Genomic DNA, 18994 nt, shown 5'->3' with positions numbered 1-18994 from the left:
TCAATGAATTTAGGTTGTCTTAAATTTCTCTCACTCTTTAGTGGTTTTCTGTATAGAAGTCTTGTTCCCATTTAAATAGATTTAACCGTAGATATTTTATGAATTTTAATGATATTAAGTTGCTTTTTGTTTCATGTTCTAATTGTTAGTAGCAGATAGAAATATAACTGATTATTATATAACATCCTTAAAGCTAGTGGTCTTGTTAAATTCATTTCTTAATTCCAATATTTTATCTGAAGATATTTATTGATTTTTTTACGTGTATGATTATGTCATGTGCAAATAATGACAGTTTTTCCCCATCCAGTCATTACATGTTTTATCTACTTTTTCTTGGCTTAATTCATGAACTGAGACTTTCCAGACAATGTTAAATAGAGATGGTGGCAGTTAATACTCTTCCTTCACTCCCTGTCCTGGGAGCAAAGTACATGATACCTCACCATTACATGTGTGCTTAGGGTTTGCTTTTGCTTGTTTGTTTTAGTTTTTGCTATTTTAGATAGTGAAATTTCCTTCTATTCCTAGCTCACTAAGAGTTGTATTTTTTTCATCAATTTTATTGGTATATTTTAGGTATACAATATGCTTTCATTCATCATTGGGAATTTGTACCTTTACATTATATATCTTGGTTCTTATTTTTTCCCCATTCCCCTGCCCTCCCTTCAACCCCTCCCACCCCTCCCTATTTATAAAGACTTTGTTTCCAGTTTTTTTTCCTTATCTCATATTTATTCCTTTCCCTTCTTTCCTTTCCCCTACCCCTCCCACCTCCCCTTCCCCTTTGGACTTTTTCTTCCTATTTCACATTATCTATTATACATTTTGATCCTTATTTACACTTTCAGTTTCTCACACTAGAGAAACTATTTGATATTTACACGTGTGTCCTATTTACTTCAGAGTATCCCTTCAGTGTTCATCCATTTAGCTATAAATGTCTCTAGTTTCTGATTCTTTATGACTGAGTAGTACTCCATTTTTTTAAAAAAAAACACATCTTCTTTTATCTAGTCTCTAGTTAATGGGCAATTGGGCTGTTACAGCAGCACAATTTGTAAGAGCTAAGAGTTGTATTTTTAACTCTGAGTGTATCTTGAATTTCATTGAATATTATTCTGCATCTTTTGAAATAACTATGTGTTTTTCCTTATTCTGTTGATGTGGTGATTATGCTGATTGGTTTTCAAGGGTTAAACCAACCTTGCTGAACTGGATGAAGCCACACTTGACCATATCTTTACTGGAATCATTGAATCCAGTTGGCTGGTATGTTTAGAATATCTGCATCTATGTTCATAGGAAAGATTGACCTTGTTTTTTCTTTTCTGAAATATCCTTGTCATACTTTGATATCAAGGTTATACTGCCTCATAGCAATGCTCTAAGAAGAGCTGTATAAAAATTAATATTATTCTTTCCTTAGATGTTTGGAAGAACTTACCGGTGAAGTCATCTAGACTTTGAGTTCTCTTTGTGCAAATATCATTACAATTCCAAGTTTAATTTAATTAATATTGGGAAATAGGTATTTTTACTTTTTGCTTTCTTTTATATATTGTGGTTTTTTATTACTTATGTATCTTATCAAATTATTTTGTTCATATTGTCTATTGAATAGACTGTTTAAATATCTCTAGACCCATAGTGCTGTTCAATTTGTAATTCCTGACATTGGTGATTTGTGACCCTCTCCCTCTCCAATCAATCTTGCTAAAAGTTTATTAATTTTATATGTCTCTTTAGAAAATGCAATGTTGGCATTATTGATTTTCCTTAATATGCTGGGGGGTTTTTTTCAACATATGCTTTCATTATCTCTTTCCTTCTACTCTCTTTGGATTTACGTTTGTTATCTTTTTTTAACTTCTTGAGATGAATTTTAGTCAGCCCCTTCTGCTCTCTAGTAAATGCATTTAAGGCTATAATTTTTCCTCCCTGCACATATTTCACTGTACCTCAAACACCTATTTAGTTATAACTTTTGATATGTAACTTTTTTTATTATTCCATTAAAGGTATTTTCTGTTTCATATCAGATTTCTTTATTTGGCCCTTGGGTTAGATTAATTTCTAAAATATTTTTGGATTTCATATGTATCTACATGTATATGTGTGTACATGTGTATCTATATATGTATGCATGTATGCATATCATATGTGTGTATAAAATTTATTTTTACTTTAATTTCACTATGGTAACAGAATATATGAAACATTATTTAATTTATGAAGTTTGTTGGGACCTGCTTTTCAAGCCTTGCATTTGTTCTCTTGGTAAGCTCTCTGCATACACCTGGAAAGCTAACCTGATCTTCAGTGTGTGGGGCACTGTTCTGTACATGTCAGGTCAGGTTGCTACTCATGTTGTTCACATTTGTCTCTGCTGATGCTCTGGCTGCTTCTCTATTGGTTTCTGATGAAATCTTCAATTATCCCACCATAGTTATATATTTTCCCTTTTGCCAGTTTGCTTTATATGTTTTTTATTTTTTATTTTATTGTGGTACTGGGGATTGAACTCAAGCAATGCAAGCACTCCACCACTGAGCTACTTCTCCAGACTGCTTTATATGTTTTAAGATTATATTTGTAGGTGCATAAAGATTTAGAATTGATTTTCTGCTGAATTGACACTTTATAGTTATGAAATATTATTGTATCTATTTATCATGATCATTTTAAAGTTCTTATATAAAATGCTGGAGCAAACCACAACCACCTATTTGCTCATGTGTCCGTGGGTCAGCAATATGGGCTGCTGTGCTGGGTGGGCTCACTTGGGCTGACCTATGCAGCAGTGCTCATATGACAGCTTTGTGATGGCTGGGTAGTCTCAGCTTCACATGTCTGGAGCTGTCGGCTGGCAGCCAGAGTACCTCAGCTCTCTGTCACCTAGCTTTTCCAGCAGGCTAGCTCAGACGAGTTCCATGAGGCAGCAACATTCTAAGAGGGTAAAAGTGAAACCACAAGGTTTCAGGATTCAGAACACATGGTCCAGTTCCACCATAGTGGAAATGACTCTACTCCTCAAAAAGAGGAGCTACAAAGGATTTGCACCCATCTTAACCCACCATAACCTGCCCTTTGCCATAATCTTTCCTATCACTCTCCCCTTATGCAAAGTGTACTCACCCCCACAAGACACCAAAAAGTCACCTAATTGCAGATAGCATCATGCTCAAAATCCAGTATCTCATGATTTGTGTTCTCACACAATGCCTAGTCCCAAATCAGTGCCATGTGTTTTAGGAGACTGATGTCACACTGCCCCACCTTTGATGCTTAATTTCTTTATCAGTTACCTATTGCTGCAGAGAAAACCACAGCTAAATTTAGTGGCTTAACACATTGTCTTCACTTACAGTGTTGTGGTCAGGAATTTGGCCTTGGTCCAGCTGGGAAATAGATCTGCCAGCTTTGCTTGGAATGGCTCAGGCAGCTTACTCAGGGTTGGGGGACTAGGAAAACCTTACTCATTTGTCTGTGGGTTGGTGTTTACTACTGGATGAGGTACCCCAATTCCCCTCCATGTGGCCCCTCCACTCCATGGGCTCAGTTTTGTTCATGTGGTCACACTCTAGGAGCACATGAGTTATATTTGTGGAAGCTCCCTAGTGTTGTAAATCAGTCACCTTAGATCATAAGATCAGGCCAAATTCAAGAGGCCCCATCTCTTGATGGGAAGTGTGACAGGTATTTATGACTACTGAGTGTGCCACACCATTAGCTCTGTTTCTAGGGACTGTTTTTTCCCTTGGATTTTAGTCTTTGTATGTGGGAAAAAAATTTAGAGGCTCAAAGCTATTATCTTTCTGTTACAAGTAGGATTTTCTTCTAGTGTGCAAAATAATCATAGGAAGGACAGCTTACTGAAGTCAAGGTTTGAGACTACAAGAATCTCAACCAAAAACTTGGGATGTTTATGAGCCCGCATCCTAGGTAGATCAAACCCCCAAGGCTGCTTTCCTCAGGGTTATGAGCCGGCTGAGTTATCTGCTTCATTTTTTACCCTCCTGGCAGCTGCCTCTGCTCTGTACTCAAACCTCACCATCTGTACAGCTTGGCAACCCACAGATGCTTCTGGGGAAACACTGTTCCATGGCCCCCTGCTCACCAGGGGCTTGTTTCTGGTATTCATGTCCCACACAATATTCTGCAGAGGGAACACAGACTGCAGTGTGTATTTGTGTCCACTCTGTCTGGAGCATATCCTTCAGTCTGTCCCCTCGACCTTTCCAGCAGGGTCTGTTGTCACCATTGATGATGACCACAGTTGTCACAGGAATCTCCAGTGGGAGGGTTGGTCTGTGTGAGTTTCATAGGCAGAGGAACACTCCTACATTTTCCACATAGTCACATTTACTTCCACTCTTGTTTCTATGCGTATAGATACCAAATCTCATTTACATTGTCAGTGATATTTCTTGAAGGACCTTTGTTTCTAGAAGGCACTTTAGAGACAAACCCATGCAGTATTTTGAGCAAAACTCAAATTCCCTTGATAACTTGTCTTGCACCCCAGGCTTCTCCAAGTGCTTGCACCTCACCCACTCCATTGACCCAAGAGGAACCTGAAGGCCCTCAGTAAAGGCATTTGCCCTGACTGCCATGAGTTAGAGGCACAGCCCTTATAGACCAAGGACCTAGACTCTCTTTTCCTATTCTGAGTAAGAAAAATAAGGAAAGGATCCTTTTCCCCATCCATGGGTAGGGCAAACCTTTCACTTGTAAAATCCCCTTATCCCTAGCTTCCCTGGATCCCCACCAGGACAGGGTCTTACAGAATTCCATCCCACTGAGGCCAACCATACTTATTCGCAAAGGGTTCCATCCACCCACAGCAAGGGCACCAGAACCTCTGACAGTGTGGCAGAGATGGCAGACACATGTAGCCACTCACACCTTCATCTTCTTCACTGCAGGCTGCGAGAGCATCACCGGGCCACCATCAAAGTCATCCGGCGCATGCAGTACTTTGTGGCCAAGAAGAAATTCCAGGTGAGTCCTGGAAGAATCCATCCATACTCCCATGCCCCCTTGCAACTCCTGTGGAACCTCAAGCCCTTTGGGCTTCCCTGCCCAGGAGGGAGACTACTCAGGCAGACCTGTCCAGGATCAGCCCCTCACCTTCAGACATCCCTTGAAGACTTCAGTGTTGTTCCTAGGAAGCCTCCTCTTCCCAAGAGAGCAAGCCTCTCAGAGGACACTTCCCTGAGGCCCAGACTAAGCACTCTTCCTCCTCACTAATCAAGAGGCAGCAGTCTCATGGGCTTCCCCTACCCTCCCATGGGTCACACAACCTTGCATCAGTGAGAGATGAATAGATGCCTTCAGAGTGACCGGAGAGTGACCCAAGTCACTTGGGGAAGGAAGTGAAGCACAGTGCTCTTTCCCTCCATTGCCTTATCTCCAGTCCATGTGGTCAGGAGAGGGGAGGAGTCTCCTGGCTGGGAAGGGCTGTAGCTCTGGGCTTCCAGTAGCCATCAGCAGCCCTCTAGAGTAGATCTCCTGACCCCCCAACATCCAAAGCCTGTAAAAGATGGCCTTGGTGGCAGGCAGGGCTCCTCTCTCCTGCAGGCACAGTCCTGGTATGGAGGCCATGGGGAGGGAGAGGCTGCGTCTTCACTTTGAGAGCAGTATGTAGCTGTGGGAAACAGGCACCCTTAGGGAGTCATTCTCTTTCTAGAAGACCCTCATCATCAACGTGGGAGATGACCTAACTGAGTTCCTCAACAGTTATATGGTGGCCTTGCACCCAGCTCCAGGCCATGCCTTCTGTACCAGGCTGTGAGGTTGAAACAGGCTGGCTGATGGTCCCCTCAGTAGAGCCCAACCTGGGCCCTGGGCCAGCCACCCACAGCCTCTAGAATCCTTGGGCATTTTGGACCCAGGACTCCCCAGGCAACCCTGAGTGAGTTCATCCCCATCTGTACTGACAGCAGGAGCCCAAGGCACTGGCACCACTGTATGCACATACGTCTAACCTGTCCTTGCTCATGACAGTCCCGTGCTGCAGCACCTGCCACCACTCTCACTATCACAAGCCCTGAGGATAGACCCTGAATAGGCCTAGTGCTTGCCCACTGCTGAGCTCCTTCCACTAGCAAGAGCACGTAGCCTCTGTCTGGTCACCACCTCAAAGGTCAGATAACACATAGCAGTACTGTAGTGGCTATTAGGACTCAGCTGGGCCACACTGCCCACGTTCCCATTGGCCCTGGGGCTGTTCTTTGTGGAAACAAATAAAAGCTCCTCTCAGCTGCCACCAGGAAGTCTGCCCAGTGACGTCCTGGGAACATCTGGTAAAATCGTAGACAGGGTATCTGGACACCGTGCCCCCCACCCCCAGCCAGTGTGGAGCTTCTACCTGTCACTGTGGCTGCTGGGGTGAGAGTTGAAGAACATGGGGGCTGCCTGCTGGCTGCACCAGCACCTCCCGGGTGGGGAAGAGGCTTCACCCCTTCTGGGGTTAAGCATGGCAGGGCTGTCCCCAAGGGCAAAGAACCTGGTATGTTTCCCTCACTGAGGAGCAGCTTGACAGTGACAGCTGAGAGTCATAAGAGATCTCCAGGGTCATGGCCATCCCCAACCTGAGGCAGTGGATCCCTGTGGGCACAGAGCAGCACCCCTGGCATGGACCAACCTGAAACTTGCTCAGACTTGTAGGACTGTGATGGGGTGGATGTTGGTCTCCCTGGGAGTTGCTTCTAGGGTGCCGGGACACCTAGCCAAAGATAGAGACCCTCGTGTTTCCCACTTCAGGTCAAGAGGTCAACCACAGTAACCCATGTGGACCTGTCACTATGACATAGGCAAGAAAACTGCCTGCTGGCATGGGTACAAGTTCTGGAGGAACAGACTTCCAGGCTAGTGTTCCTTGTTTTGCTATAGGCCTGACAGTAGCCCGGGAAGTTTCCAGAGCAGGCCAGGAACGCCTACCTCCCCACCCTGCATCTCCCCTGTATCCCAGCCCTTGGGGAATCTTGAATAAACCAGGCAGCAGATGACCTTTTGGGGACAGAGGATCCTGAGCAAAGATGGAAGCTGGGGCTCCCTCAAAGAACTGGATCTTGTTGCCTGGGGGTACGTGCAGGGGTAGGAAGCAGGAGGCCACTAGAAAGCAGGAACAAGAGGGGTGAGGAGGGAGCTCTTGTCAGGGAAGGGTTTTGTGGGGCCCCAGCTCTCAGGACATCCTCTGAGAGCCTGTCTGTCCACCTTTACCCCACCCACCCCAGCTAGCCTTGGGCTGCCAGCATGGTGTGTGGTCCCCCTTCCTACCTCGCTGGCAGATAAGTCCCAGGCCCATATTCCTGTGTCTAGCCCAAGGAGCCAGAGCCTCTTAAGCCTTTAAATTTGTCTTGAATACCCCCATCCACCGTCAATCAGGCTGGATAGGCTGTCTTATCTCTGCAGCAGGGACATTAGCTCTAGAGAGAAAGCCAAGGTGGTCTTTCCAGCCAGGCCCCAGGCAGCCACTTCACTGAGGCTTCACAAGCCTTGACCAGACCCTGACAGGGAACTGGGTGAATCCAAAATAATCTCAACAACCTGGATGTTATAGGGAGTCAATGGGGAACCTTTGCCCTTCCTGGCCTTCGCCCTGCCCACCCCTCCCCCATTCCTGCAGAAATACCCTCTCTCACATAAGGCATACTAAATCACATGTTGGCAGAGACCTCTAACACACATGCCCACACATGCCTGGATACAGTGGCTCCTGGCTCCCAGGCTGTCCACTCCAGCCCAGGTCTGTACCACCTCAAGCCCTGGCCCAGCTTGGTCCCCTGCCTCCCTCCCTCACCTACCCCATGCCTCACCTTGAGCTCCCCATCAGAAGGCAGTGACCCCAGCTCATCACTGATGGGGCTGAGTGGCAAAGAGACCTCCTGGGCCCAACCTGGCCTTCCATGGTCCCTCAGGGCAGAGCACTCTGCTCTCCCCATGGCTCCCAGACCATCAAATGCTGCTCAGCCTGGCTGCTACTCCCTGAGTGAGATTCTCACTTGAGGCCACTGAGAACAAGGCCTTAGGAGAAGCAGGCTGATGGTGAAAAGCTTCATGTTCTCTATTGTGGTCTCTGCTGATGTCACCACCTGGACCTGCGGCCCACTAATGGGATCAGAGCTGGTGCAAGGCCTGGGAGTCCTGTGGTCACCTGCCCTGCCCCACATGGTCCCAGGCCTGCTGTGGGAGCCCAAGCAGGTGTCTACTACCTCCCCACTCCGCAGATGTTAGGGATTGCTGCCCAGGAGTATGTCCAGGATCAGCCGGAGATACAAGCAGACAGGGGCTGTGCAGAACTATACCTCCTAGCCCACTGGGTCATCTCTTCCTGAGGCTGAGACTGAGAGTCTAGTAGCCTGGAAGGAGAGCAGCAGATTCTGGTGGTGATATGACAGGAAGCTGAGCTCAGCAAGACAAGATGACTGCCAGAGCTCCCCAGAGATCAAACTGACACTTCAGAGACCCCAGAAACTGAGCCAATGGCCAGGGGCCCACAGAGGGTGACCTGACAGTCCAGGGCCCCAGAGGCCAACCTGATGGCTTATGGGACCCCTAGAGGCTGAGCTGATGGCCCAGCGCCTCCAAGAGGCTCAGCTGATGGTCAGGGACATCCAGCCTGTAGTAGCAAAGCCATGGGAACAAGCCCTGCTGTGCACATGCTCTGGGCCAGGCCTGCCCTATCACGGTCCCCATCACTGTCTGCATTTAAAGCTGAGCCTGCAGAACACAGGGGGAGTGACACGTGTCTTTTTGGCCCGCAGCAAGCCCGGAAGCCCTACGATGTGCGGGATGTCATCGAGCAGTACTCACAGGGACACCTCAACCTCATGGTGCGAATCAAAGAGCTGCAGCGAAGGTGAGCACAAGTGGGGTGTGGAGACATGGTCACCTGGGGGCCACCATGGCATATTCACTCCACCTGGCCCTGCTCCACCCTCACAATGAGCAGTGTCTGCTCCAGACACTTTCCCTGTTGAGGGAAAGAAGGAAACTTGAATTGTCCCCAGAACCTTGAGTCTAGCCCCTGGGTCTTTCCCATCCAGGGGTCTGACCCCCTATAGCTCTGCCCACTGCTAAGTCTATAGCTGCAGACTGACCATTGGGAACCAGCATGTTCTAGAATTCTACCTTGGATCCTTGTTCCCATGAAAATGGCCTAGTCCTTTGGATCCCAGCACAGGCTTAGCTCAGCTGTACTTCATGGTGGACTAGCCTGGGAACCTAGCTCTGTGTGTTACAGGATACCAGTCTTAGCCACAAGTGAGGACAGGCATTTAGGGCCTCCTCCATGGCTGACCCTACTTGCCCCACCCAGCGAGGAAGTCTAAGTGATGACCCAGCTGCTGCTACCCCTCATCCCTGAGCTTCCTGCTGGCCCTTTCAGGAGCATGAGCTCCTCTGGCCCAGGAGCCTCCTGCAGGTCCTGAGGGACAGTGCTGTGTGGCCACCAAGTGGATGGGCACATCAGCCTGTCTAGTGGTGCTTGGGGCTGAGTGTGAGCTTCTCTCCATCCCCTTCCCTTTCAGGTTGGACCAGTCCATCGGGAAGCCCTCCCTGTTCATCCCCATCTCAGGTGTGTTCTGCCCAGGGGCTGGAGGTGACAGTCATGCCAGCCTCTCTCACCCCTTTCCTCTTCTCAGCATCAGAGCAGGCCTTCAGGCCTCTACAGTATATGACATGAAGCAAAAGTCAGGCAGGGGGCAGCTACCCTGAAGAAGGACACTGGGGTCATACTTTACCAAGAAATTTGCAGGTTGTGTAAGGATCTGCTTTAGTCTCTAAATGACAAATTTCTGGCATGGAAGTCAGGCTGTGGGTATGGAAGTATGGCCTAAGGGCTACTTTTTAGGAGAGGGTCCTGTTGGTGGAGGGCCCTGGGCTGGGGTCTAGGTGGGATGAGCAGCCAACTCAGCTCTCAAGCTATTGGCGTGGACTCCAGTTTGGAGGAGGCAGCACTGCGTACGCCAGTTTTCTGGCTTAGCCCAACTCTTCAGGTCCTCTAGGCAGAGTTGGAGTCATGCCAGGAAAGGATGGGGGAGGTTTGTTCTTTGGAGGACCCTGGCCAAGGTTCTCATAGAACCTCCCAGCACAGGCTGATGTGGCAGGGCTGCTGGCCAGCAGGATTCCCTGGCCTGGCACAAGGCCCAGCGTCATGAATCTGCACAGCAGGCAGCTCTGGGCCAGGTGTGTCCCACCCCATCTGACACCTCTGAGGGGCCCTCAGAGGTCTCACGGCTGGGGACACAGACAGAGCCCAGGTCCACACTGCCCCTCCCAATGCACTAAGTCCTAATGTTCCCTCCAGAGGAGCACTTTAAAAGATGGCCTTAATGGGCGTGGTGGCACACACCTGTAATTCCGGCACTCTGGGAGGCTAAGGCAAGAGGGTCAAAAGTTTGACCCCAGCCTGGGCAACTCAGCAAGACCCTGTTTCAGAATTTGAAATATTCAAAAATGGCCTGGCATGTAGCTCAGTGGGAAGGACCTGGATTCCCCAGGTCCAGAAAAATCCCCAGTATCAGAAAAAGAGAAGAAGATGGCGGGGGGGAGGGGGGGGAGAGAGAAAGGGAGGGAGGGAGGGAGGGAGAGAAGAAGGAAAGAAGGGAGGGAGGAGGAAGGGAAAAGAACAAATAAAACCACATAGCCTCATAGGTTCAGGCCTGTTGACCCTCAGCTACTACCCTGGCCATCTTGCTCCCTAAGTCGGTCAGGGATCACACCTCCCCTCCCAACACACATCCCTGATATCAGTGCTTCACCCCCATAGAAAAGAGCAAGGACCGTGGCAGCAACACGATTGGCGCCCGCCTGAACCGGGTGGAAGACAAGGTAGGCTCAAGCATCTGGCTGTATGGGCTCCAGTGGTCTGCGTCCTCAGGACCAGCTCAGTGCCTCTGAGGGCAGCTTCTTACTCCTCTACTCTGTCTTGAGTGTGCACTGGGGACTTGGACAGGGCCATAGGGTGTGTGGTCCCCTCCCTCCTTTCATGCTCACTGTGGCCCACACATCCCTTCTCTAATTGGGACTCAGCCACCTGGCTGGGTATCTATCCCCCTGGAAGAGGCCTGGCCAGACTGGTTTCTAGTCTTTTGACAAGTGGTATCTCTACTGGCAAGTGGCGCCTTTCAGGAGCATGACCTCCTGTGGCCCAGGAGCTTCCTGCAGTGCCCACCAATCCCTCCCTGGACTTCCGCTGTCTGCTTTCACCTAACTAACCCAGGGCCATGGCCCTGCCTCTGTCCTAAGTGGAGAGACTGAGACCTTGAGGCCAGGCGCACTGGGCCTACACTATGACCCACTCTGTCCCAGCATCTCTCATGCCGGCTTTGTGTTCCAAGAGCCTTCTGGCTACACACTGAGTGAGGGGTAGCAGTAGCAGCCTGGCTACTCAGACTTTCTCTAGGCCCAGCTGTCTGAAGCTTTTGCTTTGGGCAGGCCAGGGGTCAGAGGACTCAGTCTGCCCGAGACTGGTTCATGGGAAGGGACATCCTCTGCTTATCTTGGATGCAACTGTACTGGGGAGGGGTCAGCTCAGGATGGGATGATGGCTTGTCCTGGCCCCACCCTGTTAGGCCACATTCAGCCTCCACTGGAGGCTCTTAATTAGCGTCACAGATGTTCAGATGGGGTACAGCAGCTCAGGTGGCTCCTCTGTGGCCTGGCTGCTCTCTACTTCCAAATGCCAGGGCCTGAATGGACTGGGCTACAGGGATGCCCTACTGCCTGCCAGGCTTGCCCACTGTCACCAGCCACTCAGCCCAGAGCCTCTGCACAGGGTGGCCCAGGAGTCAAGGGAGTTTCTGGACCAAGGAAGGCCCTTTTTTTGGCTAGGCTCAACCCACCGCTGCCCTTTGAAGTCTGTGGTTTGAGGCGGGCTTTTATCTTGCTGGGCAGCTCGTCTGTCTACATGGATTTTATCTGAAAGTTACTGAGTGGCTAAAAATAGAGGAATTTCAGTTGGGCAGGGAGTGCTGCCTGCCTTGCTGGGTTGCCCAGCAACACCCAGCCCTGGCTCACTTCCAGTCGCTGCAGTGGGGCAGGTGGGCCTGGCTGGGCCCATGCAGGAGGAGTGGCTCTCCATTCCTGCCTTGCCCAACCCGGCCCCGGGGGGAAGTCTCCCCTCCCCACCTGCATAAGCCGCCCCTGCCTATGGTGGCCATGGTTCCCTAGACCAGTAAATGAAATCGAGAAGACAGGGGGCAGGCGGGGCTCCAGGTGCCCCCTGGGATCCTGACTTTGGGCCTGGCCTGCTGGGCAGTATATTCCTACACCCAGATCCCACTGGAAGACCTGAGCAGGCCTGAGCAGGCCTGAGCAGGGCAGCACCATGACTTTTGCCAGGGAGGTGGCCCAGCAGAAGTTGGTGTCCACCTGTCAAGATGGAAACAGACAACCAGGAGTCGTTAGCTCACAAGATCAGGTCCAGCAGCCCGTGAGCCTGGTCTCTGTCCTCTGTGAACAAGGGTGACCTTGACTTTCCCTCTTTGCACGTGGACCCAGTAACTCGGGGCTGGTGCACCAGAGCAGCAGGGCCCTGCCCTGTGCTGAGTGTAGGCTGGACACATCTAGACAGCAAAGGAAACTGGGAAAGAGCCACAGCAGAAAGAGCCAGGCCCAACCCAACCTCCTCACTCAGCCCATGTGTGTCCCTGGTCAAGGCAGCTGTCTCCCACCACTGGCCTGCATCCTGGTAACCTCTCCCTGACAGCACAGGCTGAGCTATGGGAGCCTGCCCACCCCTACAAGTTCTGAGAGCATCACCAACTGCCATTCCCAGATCACCCACAGTGTCCTGCCAGGTCTAGTTCTAACCCCCTCCATGACTGTCCCAGGCCTTTCTTATGGCTCTTCCCACTGCCCCATGGATCACTGACCCCTCCCCTTAAGCCGAGACCAGGATCCTGGTGTCCTCTGAGGGATGACAGTGGGTGGCAGAAAGCATCTCCTGAAAAGATGATAAAAATCCCCTCTTCTCAGGCTTGAGTCATGGCCATCCATGGCCTATTGGTGTCTGAGACAAAGGTCAGTATGGTGGGCAAAGGTGGGTCAGTGCTGGCCTCAGGCTACAGAATTACATGCCTGTGTTTCATCATCTCTGATACACAAAGAGCCGTGTTTTCAAGAATCCCTGGTCCTTGCAGGCAAGGTTTAGGAACAAAACTGGGGCCAAGTGACAAAGCCCCCAGCCAGAGCACCGTCAGGCCCTGGGCCAAGGTTGCCAGGGTGCTGGGAGATTCTGCAACAGGGGGCTTCATGGGCACTGCTCTGCTTCCCCCACCCCGTCTGACTTGGACCTGAGCTATTCATCAAGGGGCCAACAGAGATGCACTGACTGGAGAGCAGGCAGCTCCGGGAAGCATTGTCTCCACCATGGCAGCCTGCCCAGCCCCTCTTCTGCCAGGGACCACTGGCCCCATAGGGACAGACCCTGGGAAAGGGCTTCTCTGGGCCCAAAGGGCACAGTAACATGGCCTGGGCCTCACATTATCGCAGTTATCAATGTAGCCATCAGGACCATAAACAACCCAAGCGCAATCCTGCTGACCTTGGGAAGTAGGGGACAGGAAATCCCTCAGAGCCTAGCGGGCCCACAGCAGAGCCAGTGCCAGCCTGGCCAGCCAACCCCAGCCAGAGTCCCTGGGCCTTTCCCACCCAGCCCTCCCCTCACTTCCATCCACCAGTCTGGCCACGGGGCCGAGGCAGTCAAAGCTGTAGCCCCCAGATCCTCACTTTTGAACTGAGTCTTGTCCCAGACTGGATCATTCAGCTGCAGGACCAAGACCCAAGGGGAGAGGAGAAGGGGCCTTTGAGACTCACAACCGGCACTCACTTTCAGGAGGGGATCATTCTGAGGGTCAAGGGAGCCTCAAATGTCCACTTTCAGGGAGTTACCCAAAGAAGCCCACTGAGTTTGTTCAGGACTGCCTCAGTTTCCCTGATGGGGGGCCCTTCCACCCTTATGTCTGGGCCAGGGACCCACTCTGGAGAGAAGGGCCCTGTGGACTCCGTTGCAGAAAGTCCAGGGTTGTGTGAAACTCTCGCTCAGCAGTGGGCTGTCTCTGCTCCAATTCAGAGCCCTCCACTTATCCTGCGGGATGATCTATCCCTCAGGCCCAGTCCACCTCTGCATCTGGCCTGGCCACAGTCTGAGCCTTATGTTCCCACCCATACCCCTGGACTCAGGAACCTCCTCAAATCTCAGACCTGTTCCCAGCTGGCCTCCCTCCATTGTCAAAAAGGCTTGAACTGTTGGCGTGCTCATATTTAAAAATCCAAAAACTGCTGCACACTCTTTCAGCTTTCAACTTATATTGTTGTCTTCTTTATTCTAAAAAGGGCTCTTATTTGTCTAAATAAATCCCTTCTCACAGGTGGGATAACTAAAGCCAATTTCTCAATCACCTGAGTGCACACAGCTAGTGAGGCAAAGAGCTGAATTCCAAGGCCATAGAGGAGGTTGGGAGAGCTGAAGTGGAGAGGGATGGAGAGAATGAGAAAGTGTTTCATAAATATAAGGGTGCCTTTGAGAAGAAGCTGGGGCCAAAAACTGAGGGTCAAGGCTGGGGGAGCACAGGCAGCAAGGTCCATGGACTGTGATGGTCAGGGGAAGGGGCCAGGTTGCCTGTCATCCTGCAGCAGGAGTCGAAAGAGCGCTGGCCATGCCCAGCCCAGCCCCAGGCCCACTGGACCTCCCCTGGCTCTCTGAGAAACCCACTGAGAAATCTGTGCCCATCTTCCCCTCAACATGGATTCTCAGCTTTTCCCAGGCCTGCCGTGGTGTTTACGTTGGGTGCTGTTTATTTTGCAATCTAAGTTCAGGCTGCTGTGCTGATACGAGCAGCACAGAACGCTGGGAGATTTTCTTTCTTCTCTGTTTTCGCGGGAAACGTTTGTGGCTTAGAGCAGAACATGGGAGTTCTGGATTTCCAGGCACCAGTTCAGAGAGCAACTAATAGGGAGCCACCACCCACCCCCATCCCCTAATCCAACCCTGGACTCTCCCACCACTAGCTGTCCACTGAGCCATATACCCAATATGGATTCTGCCCTAGACACTGCTGCTCTGCCCCTCATCCCAGATGCAGTCCTCTGCCCATCAGGCCTACAAGTAGACTGCAGGCCTTGCCATCCCAGGCAGCTCCCTTGGGTTCCCCCAAAAGCTGCCTCAGTACCATTCATCCTTGCTCTCCAGCCCCATGTCCTGCTGAGTCCAGGCTTTTATCTTCTCTGGCTTGGATTATTTACCCAGCCATTGCAGCAAACTCCAGTCCCTCACATTGTATATTATTTCTCAAACATTGCTGAAGTCTACTTGCTAATGTTTTGTTCAGAACTTTTGTATCAATACTTCTGTGTGAGATTCGTGCATAGCACAACTTCCCTCTCTTACTCTATCCCATCAGGTTTTGGTAACACATTCATGTGAACCTCATAGACTAAGATAAAAAGTATTCCATCTTTTAGTATGTACTAGGACATTTTGTGTAAGATTAGAATTTTTTTTTCATTTGAGTATTTAGTGGAACTTAGAGGCAAAGCCATCTAGTCCTGCTGTTCTCTTTGTAAGAAGATTGTTACTGATTTTATGGCTCTAAGGATTATTGACTATTGGGGTTTTCTGTTTCTTCTTATGTCAGTTTTGAAAAGTGATATATTTGAGAAATTTGTACATTTTATGTTAGCTTTCAAATTTATTGACATTTATTATTTTCATGTCTATTTTGCCCCCTTTGTATCCCCAATTTGATTTTTTGTGTCTTTACTATTTTTCCCCAGTGGTCAACAAGCTTTCCAGCTTATCATCAATTTTATTAATATTTTCACCCAACTTTTGGCTTTGTTGACCCTCTGTTGTAGCTTTTCTTTTGTTTCATTCCTCTTTATTTTCTCTCTTCTATTTATTTGACCTTAATGTACTACTTTTCTCTAACTTCTTAAGCTGGATAGTTATTAATTTTCAGACTTTCTAAGGTATTGAAGGGAATAGCGTTACAGCTATTTATAACATTTAAGGCCATAAATTTTTCCTTTAACTATCACTCAAGCTGCATCCCACATATTTTAATAAATAGCATTTCGTTTTAATTTTCACTCAGTTACATCATTTTCTAATCTCCACCATGACCTCTTGTCTGCCCCAGAAGTTATTTTGCTGTGTGGTTTTCTTCATTGTTATTACTGTGGTAGAACTTTCTAGTAATATGGCTCCATTGTCAGAGAAAGGGGTCCATATGATATCGGTCCTTTGGAATGCTTTGAAATATGGCTTATGGTAAAATATATGGTCCATTTTTGTTCTGTACTTGAAAAAAATGTGTATTCTGAAGTTGTCGGGTGTGGGGTTGTGTTTATATACACTAGAACAAGCTTGTTAATTGTTTTGTTCAAATCTTCTATATCCTCTTCGGAATGTCTTTATCTACTTGATCTGTCATTACTGAGAAGTCATAGGGTAAATTTCTGTTTAACTTTCTAAGAAAGTTCTTAACTGTTTTCCAAAGGGATTTTTGTTTTCCCACCAGTGATGTATAAAGGTTCCACTTTCTCCTCCGCCTTGCAATGACATGGTATAGTTAATCTTTTTAAATTTAGCCTTGTTAGTGAGTATGTAATGGTATCTCATTGTGGTTTTGATTTGCATTTCCCTAATGACTAATGATGTTGAGCAACTTTTCATGTGCTTATTAGCCATTCATAGTCTTCTTTGGTGAAATGTTTATTCAACTCTCCTGCCCATTTTCTAATTAAGTAGCCTGTTCTATTATTGAGTTGCAAGAGTTTTTTTAATATATTCTGGATACAAGTTCTTTATCAGATGTATAACTTACAAATAGTTTCTTCTATTCCATGGCTATCTTTTCATTTTCTGAATCATGTCTTTTAAATCACAGAACTTTTTAATTTTAACGAAGTCCAATTTGTCTTGTCTTGCATACTTCATGCTTTAAATGTTCTAAGGCCTCTTTGCTTAATCCAAGGTCATAAATATTTTCTCCTATTTTTTTCCTCTAGAAATTGTAGAGAATTATCTCTTGCATTTAGGTCTATATTTATTTTCAGGTAATATTGAGGGATAAATATTGAGGTAAAGTCTAAGTTTTGTTTTTGCTTTTGTACTTACGGATATCCAGTTGCCCAGCACCATTTGTCAAAAAGACTTTTCCTTCCATCAAGTTGTCATGACACCTTTATCAAAAATCAGATGACCAAAAAATGTATGGGTTTCTTTGTGGACTCACAATTCTGTCTATTGGTCTATATGCCTAACCTTAAACACACACTGTACTGTCTTGATTATTATAGCTTAACAGTGAGTTTTGAAATCAAGTAGTATAAATCTTCTAATTTTGTTCTCCTTTTTTCAAATTCTTTTGCCATTGTAGGATCTATGAATTTTCACATAAATTTTAGAAGCAACTCATCACTTTTTACCAAAACAAGAAGAGTCTGCTGGGTTTTAATAGGCCTCGTATTGAATCTGTAGATCCATTTGGGAAAAACTGGCATGTTAGTAAAATTGAGTCTTATAATCTTGGAAAATAGTATATTCTTCCATGTATTTGATCTACTTTAATTTCTTTCAGTGTTTTATAGTTTTCAAAGTATAAATTTTACATTTCTTTTCTTAAATTTATTCCTAAATATTTTATTAATGCAGTTGTTTTCTTAATTTTACTTTTGAATTGTCCATTACTAGTATATAGAAACGTAATTGGCTTTTATATTGATCTTATAAGCTGTAAACTCACTCTTATTTAGTAGTTTTTGTTGCTATTGATTTCTTAGGATTTTCTAGATATTGGATCATGTTATATGTGAATGAAGACAGTTTTACTTCCCCTTCAGTCTGAATGCCATTAATTTTTTTCCTTCCTTCTCTCCACTCCTTCCTTCTGTCTCTCTCTCCTGTCCTCCCTCCTTCTTGCTTTCTGTCTCTGTTTCTCCCACCTTCCTACTCTCTCACCACCCCACCCCCCAATTTGCAGTGGTTTAAACTTCCAGTAATGTGCACCTAGAAGCCAGAGCAGGTCTTGTAGGGGAAAGCATTACTTGTCTCCATCCAGTATAATGTTAGGTTTTCAATAGATGCTATTTATCAGCCTGAGGCTATTTCCTTCTATCCTTAGTTATTAAGAGTGTTTATAATAAATAAATATTCAATTTTTTTAAATGCTTTTTCTGTATCAAGATGATCACATAGTTTTTTTTTCCCCCTGTCTCTCTTTATTCTATTGATGTGGTGTAATACATTGATTTTGGGGTCTTAAACCAACCTCACATTCCTGGGATAAATCTCACCTTGTCACGGTACATTATCCTTTTTCATCTGTTGCTAGATTCACTTTGCTAATATTTTGTTAAGAGTGTTTGTGTCCATGTAGCTTCATAAAGGATTTTGATCTGTAGTTTTCCTGTGAATTTTAAAAATTCTGACTTTGATATCAGATTTTTAAAGCCTCTTTTTTTTTTTTTTTTTTTTTTTTTGGTACCAGGGATTGAGCTCTGGACCTTGCACTTGCAAGGCAGGCGCCGGAACCACTGAGCTAAATCCCCAGCCCTTAAAGCCTCTTTTTAAAAATCCTAAAACCATATGTTCCAGATGTGCTTTTTGCAAATATTTCATGACTAGATTTTAATGGTCATGTAATACATTTATACTTAATGGCATTTCTATTGTATTTGGGTTGATTCCTAGCAGCATAGTTTGTGCTTTCCATTTGTACTAAGTTTTTTAATGTTTCTTTTAATCCTCTTTCTTGCCTCTTGTTGGGTTGATCATTTCTCATTCTATTTTTCTTTCTGCTGGGTTTGAAGTTGTATATTCTATTAACATTCTTATAGAGGTTAACTAGAACATTTTACATGAGTATGCACCAGCAGCAGTTGCTATGGTTACCTATATCTGTAATTAAACAAGGACTGGAGCTGGAGATGTAGCTCAGTGGCACCGTGACTGCCTGGCAAGCACAAGGTCCTGAGT

The 18994-nt window shown here is 47.0% G+C and overlaps 1 protein-coding gene across 11 annotated transcripts in view; it reads left to right on the top strand.

The window, feature by feature from the left end:
* Window positions 1–18994, top strand: part of Kcnq1 (potassium voltage-gated channel subfamily Q member 1) — a 360400-nt gene that overhangs the window by 279675 nt on the left and 61731 nt on the right. For 7 of the 11 annotated variants that reach the window (XM_013074819.3, XM_004852108.3, XM_087205496.1 and 4 more), the window contains 4 exons: window positions 4932–5007; window positions 8775–8869; window positions 9540–9586; window positions 10781–10842. In XM_013074819.3, the coding sequence (XP_012930273.1) occupies window positions 4932–5007; window positions 8775–8869; window positions 9540–9586; window positions 10781–10842 (280 nt within the window). The remainder of the gene's footprint in view (window positions 1–4931; window positions 5008–8774; window positions 8870–9539; window positions 9587–10780; window positions 10843–18994) is intronic. The other 4 variants (XM_004852109.4, XM_013074820.3, XM_087205498.1 and 1 more) reach the window with 1 other exon arrangement.

This window comes from Heterocephalus glaber, unplaced genomic scaffold, assembly GCF_053883595.1.
Source record: "Heterocephalus glaber isolate CG9 unplaced genomic scaffold, H.glaber_assembly_v1.0 deba00000594, whole genome shotgun sequence".
Lineage (NCBI taxonomy): Eukaryota > Metazoa > Chordata > Mammalia > Rodentia > Bathyergidae > Heterocephalus > Heterocephalus glaber.
Note: the sequence above shows the minus strand (reverse complement) of the source record. Positions and strands in the feature narration are given on the sequence as shown.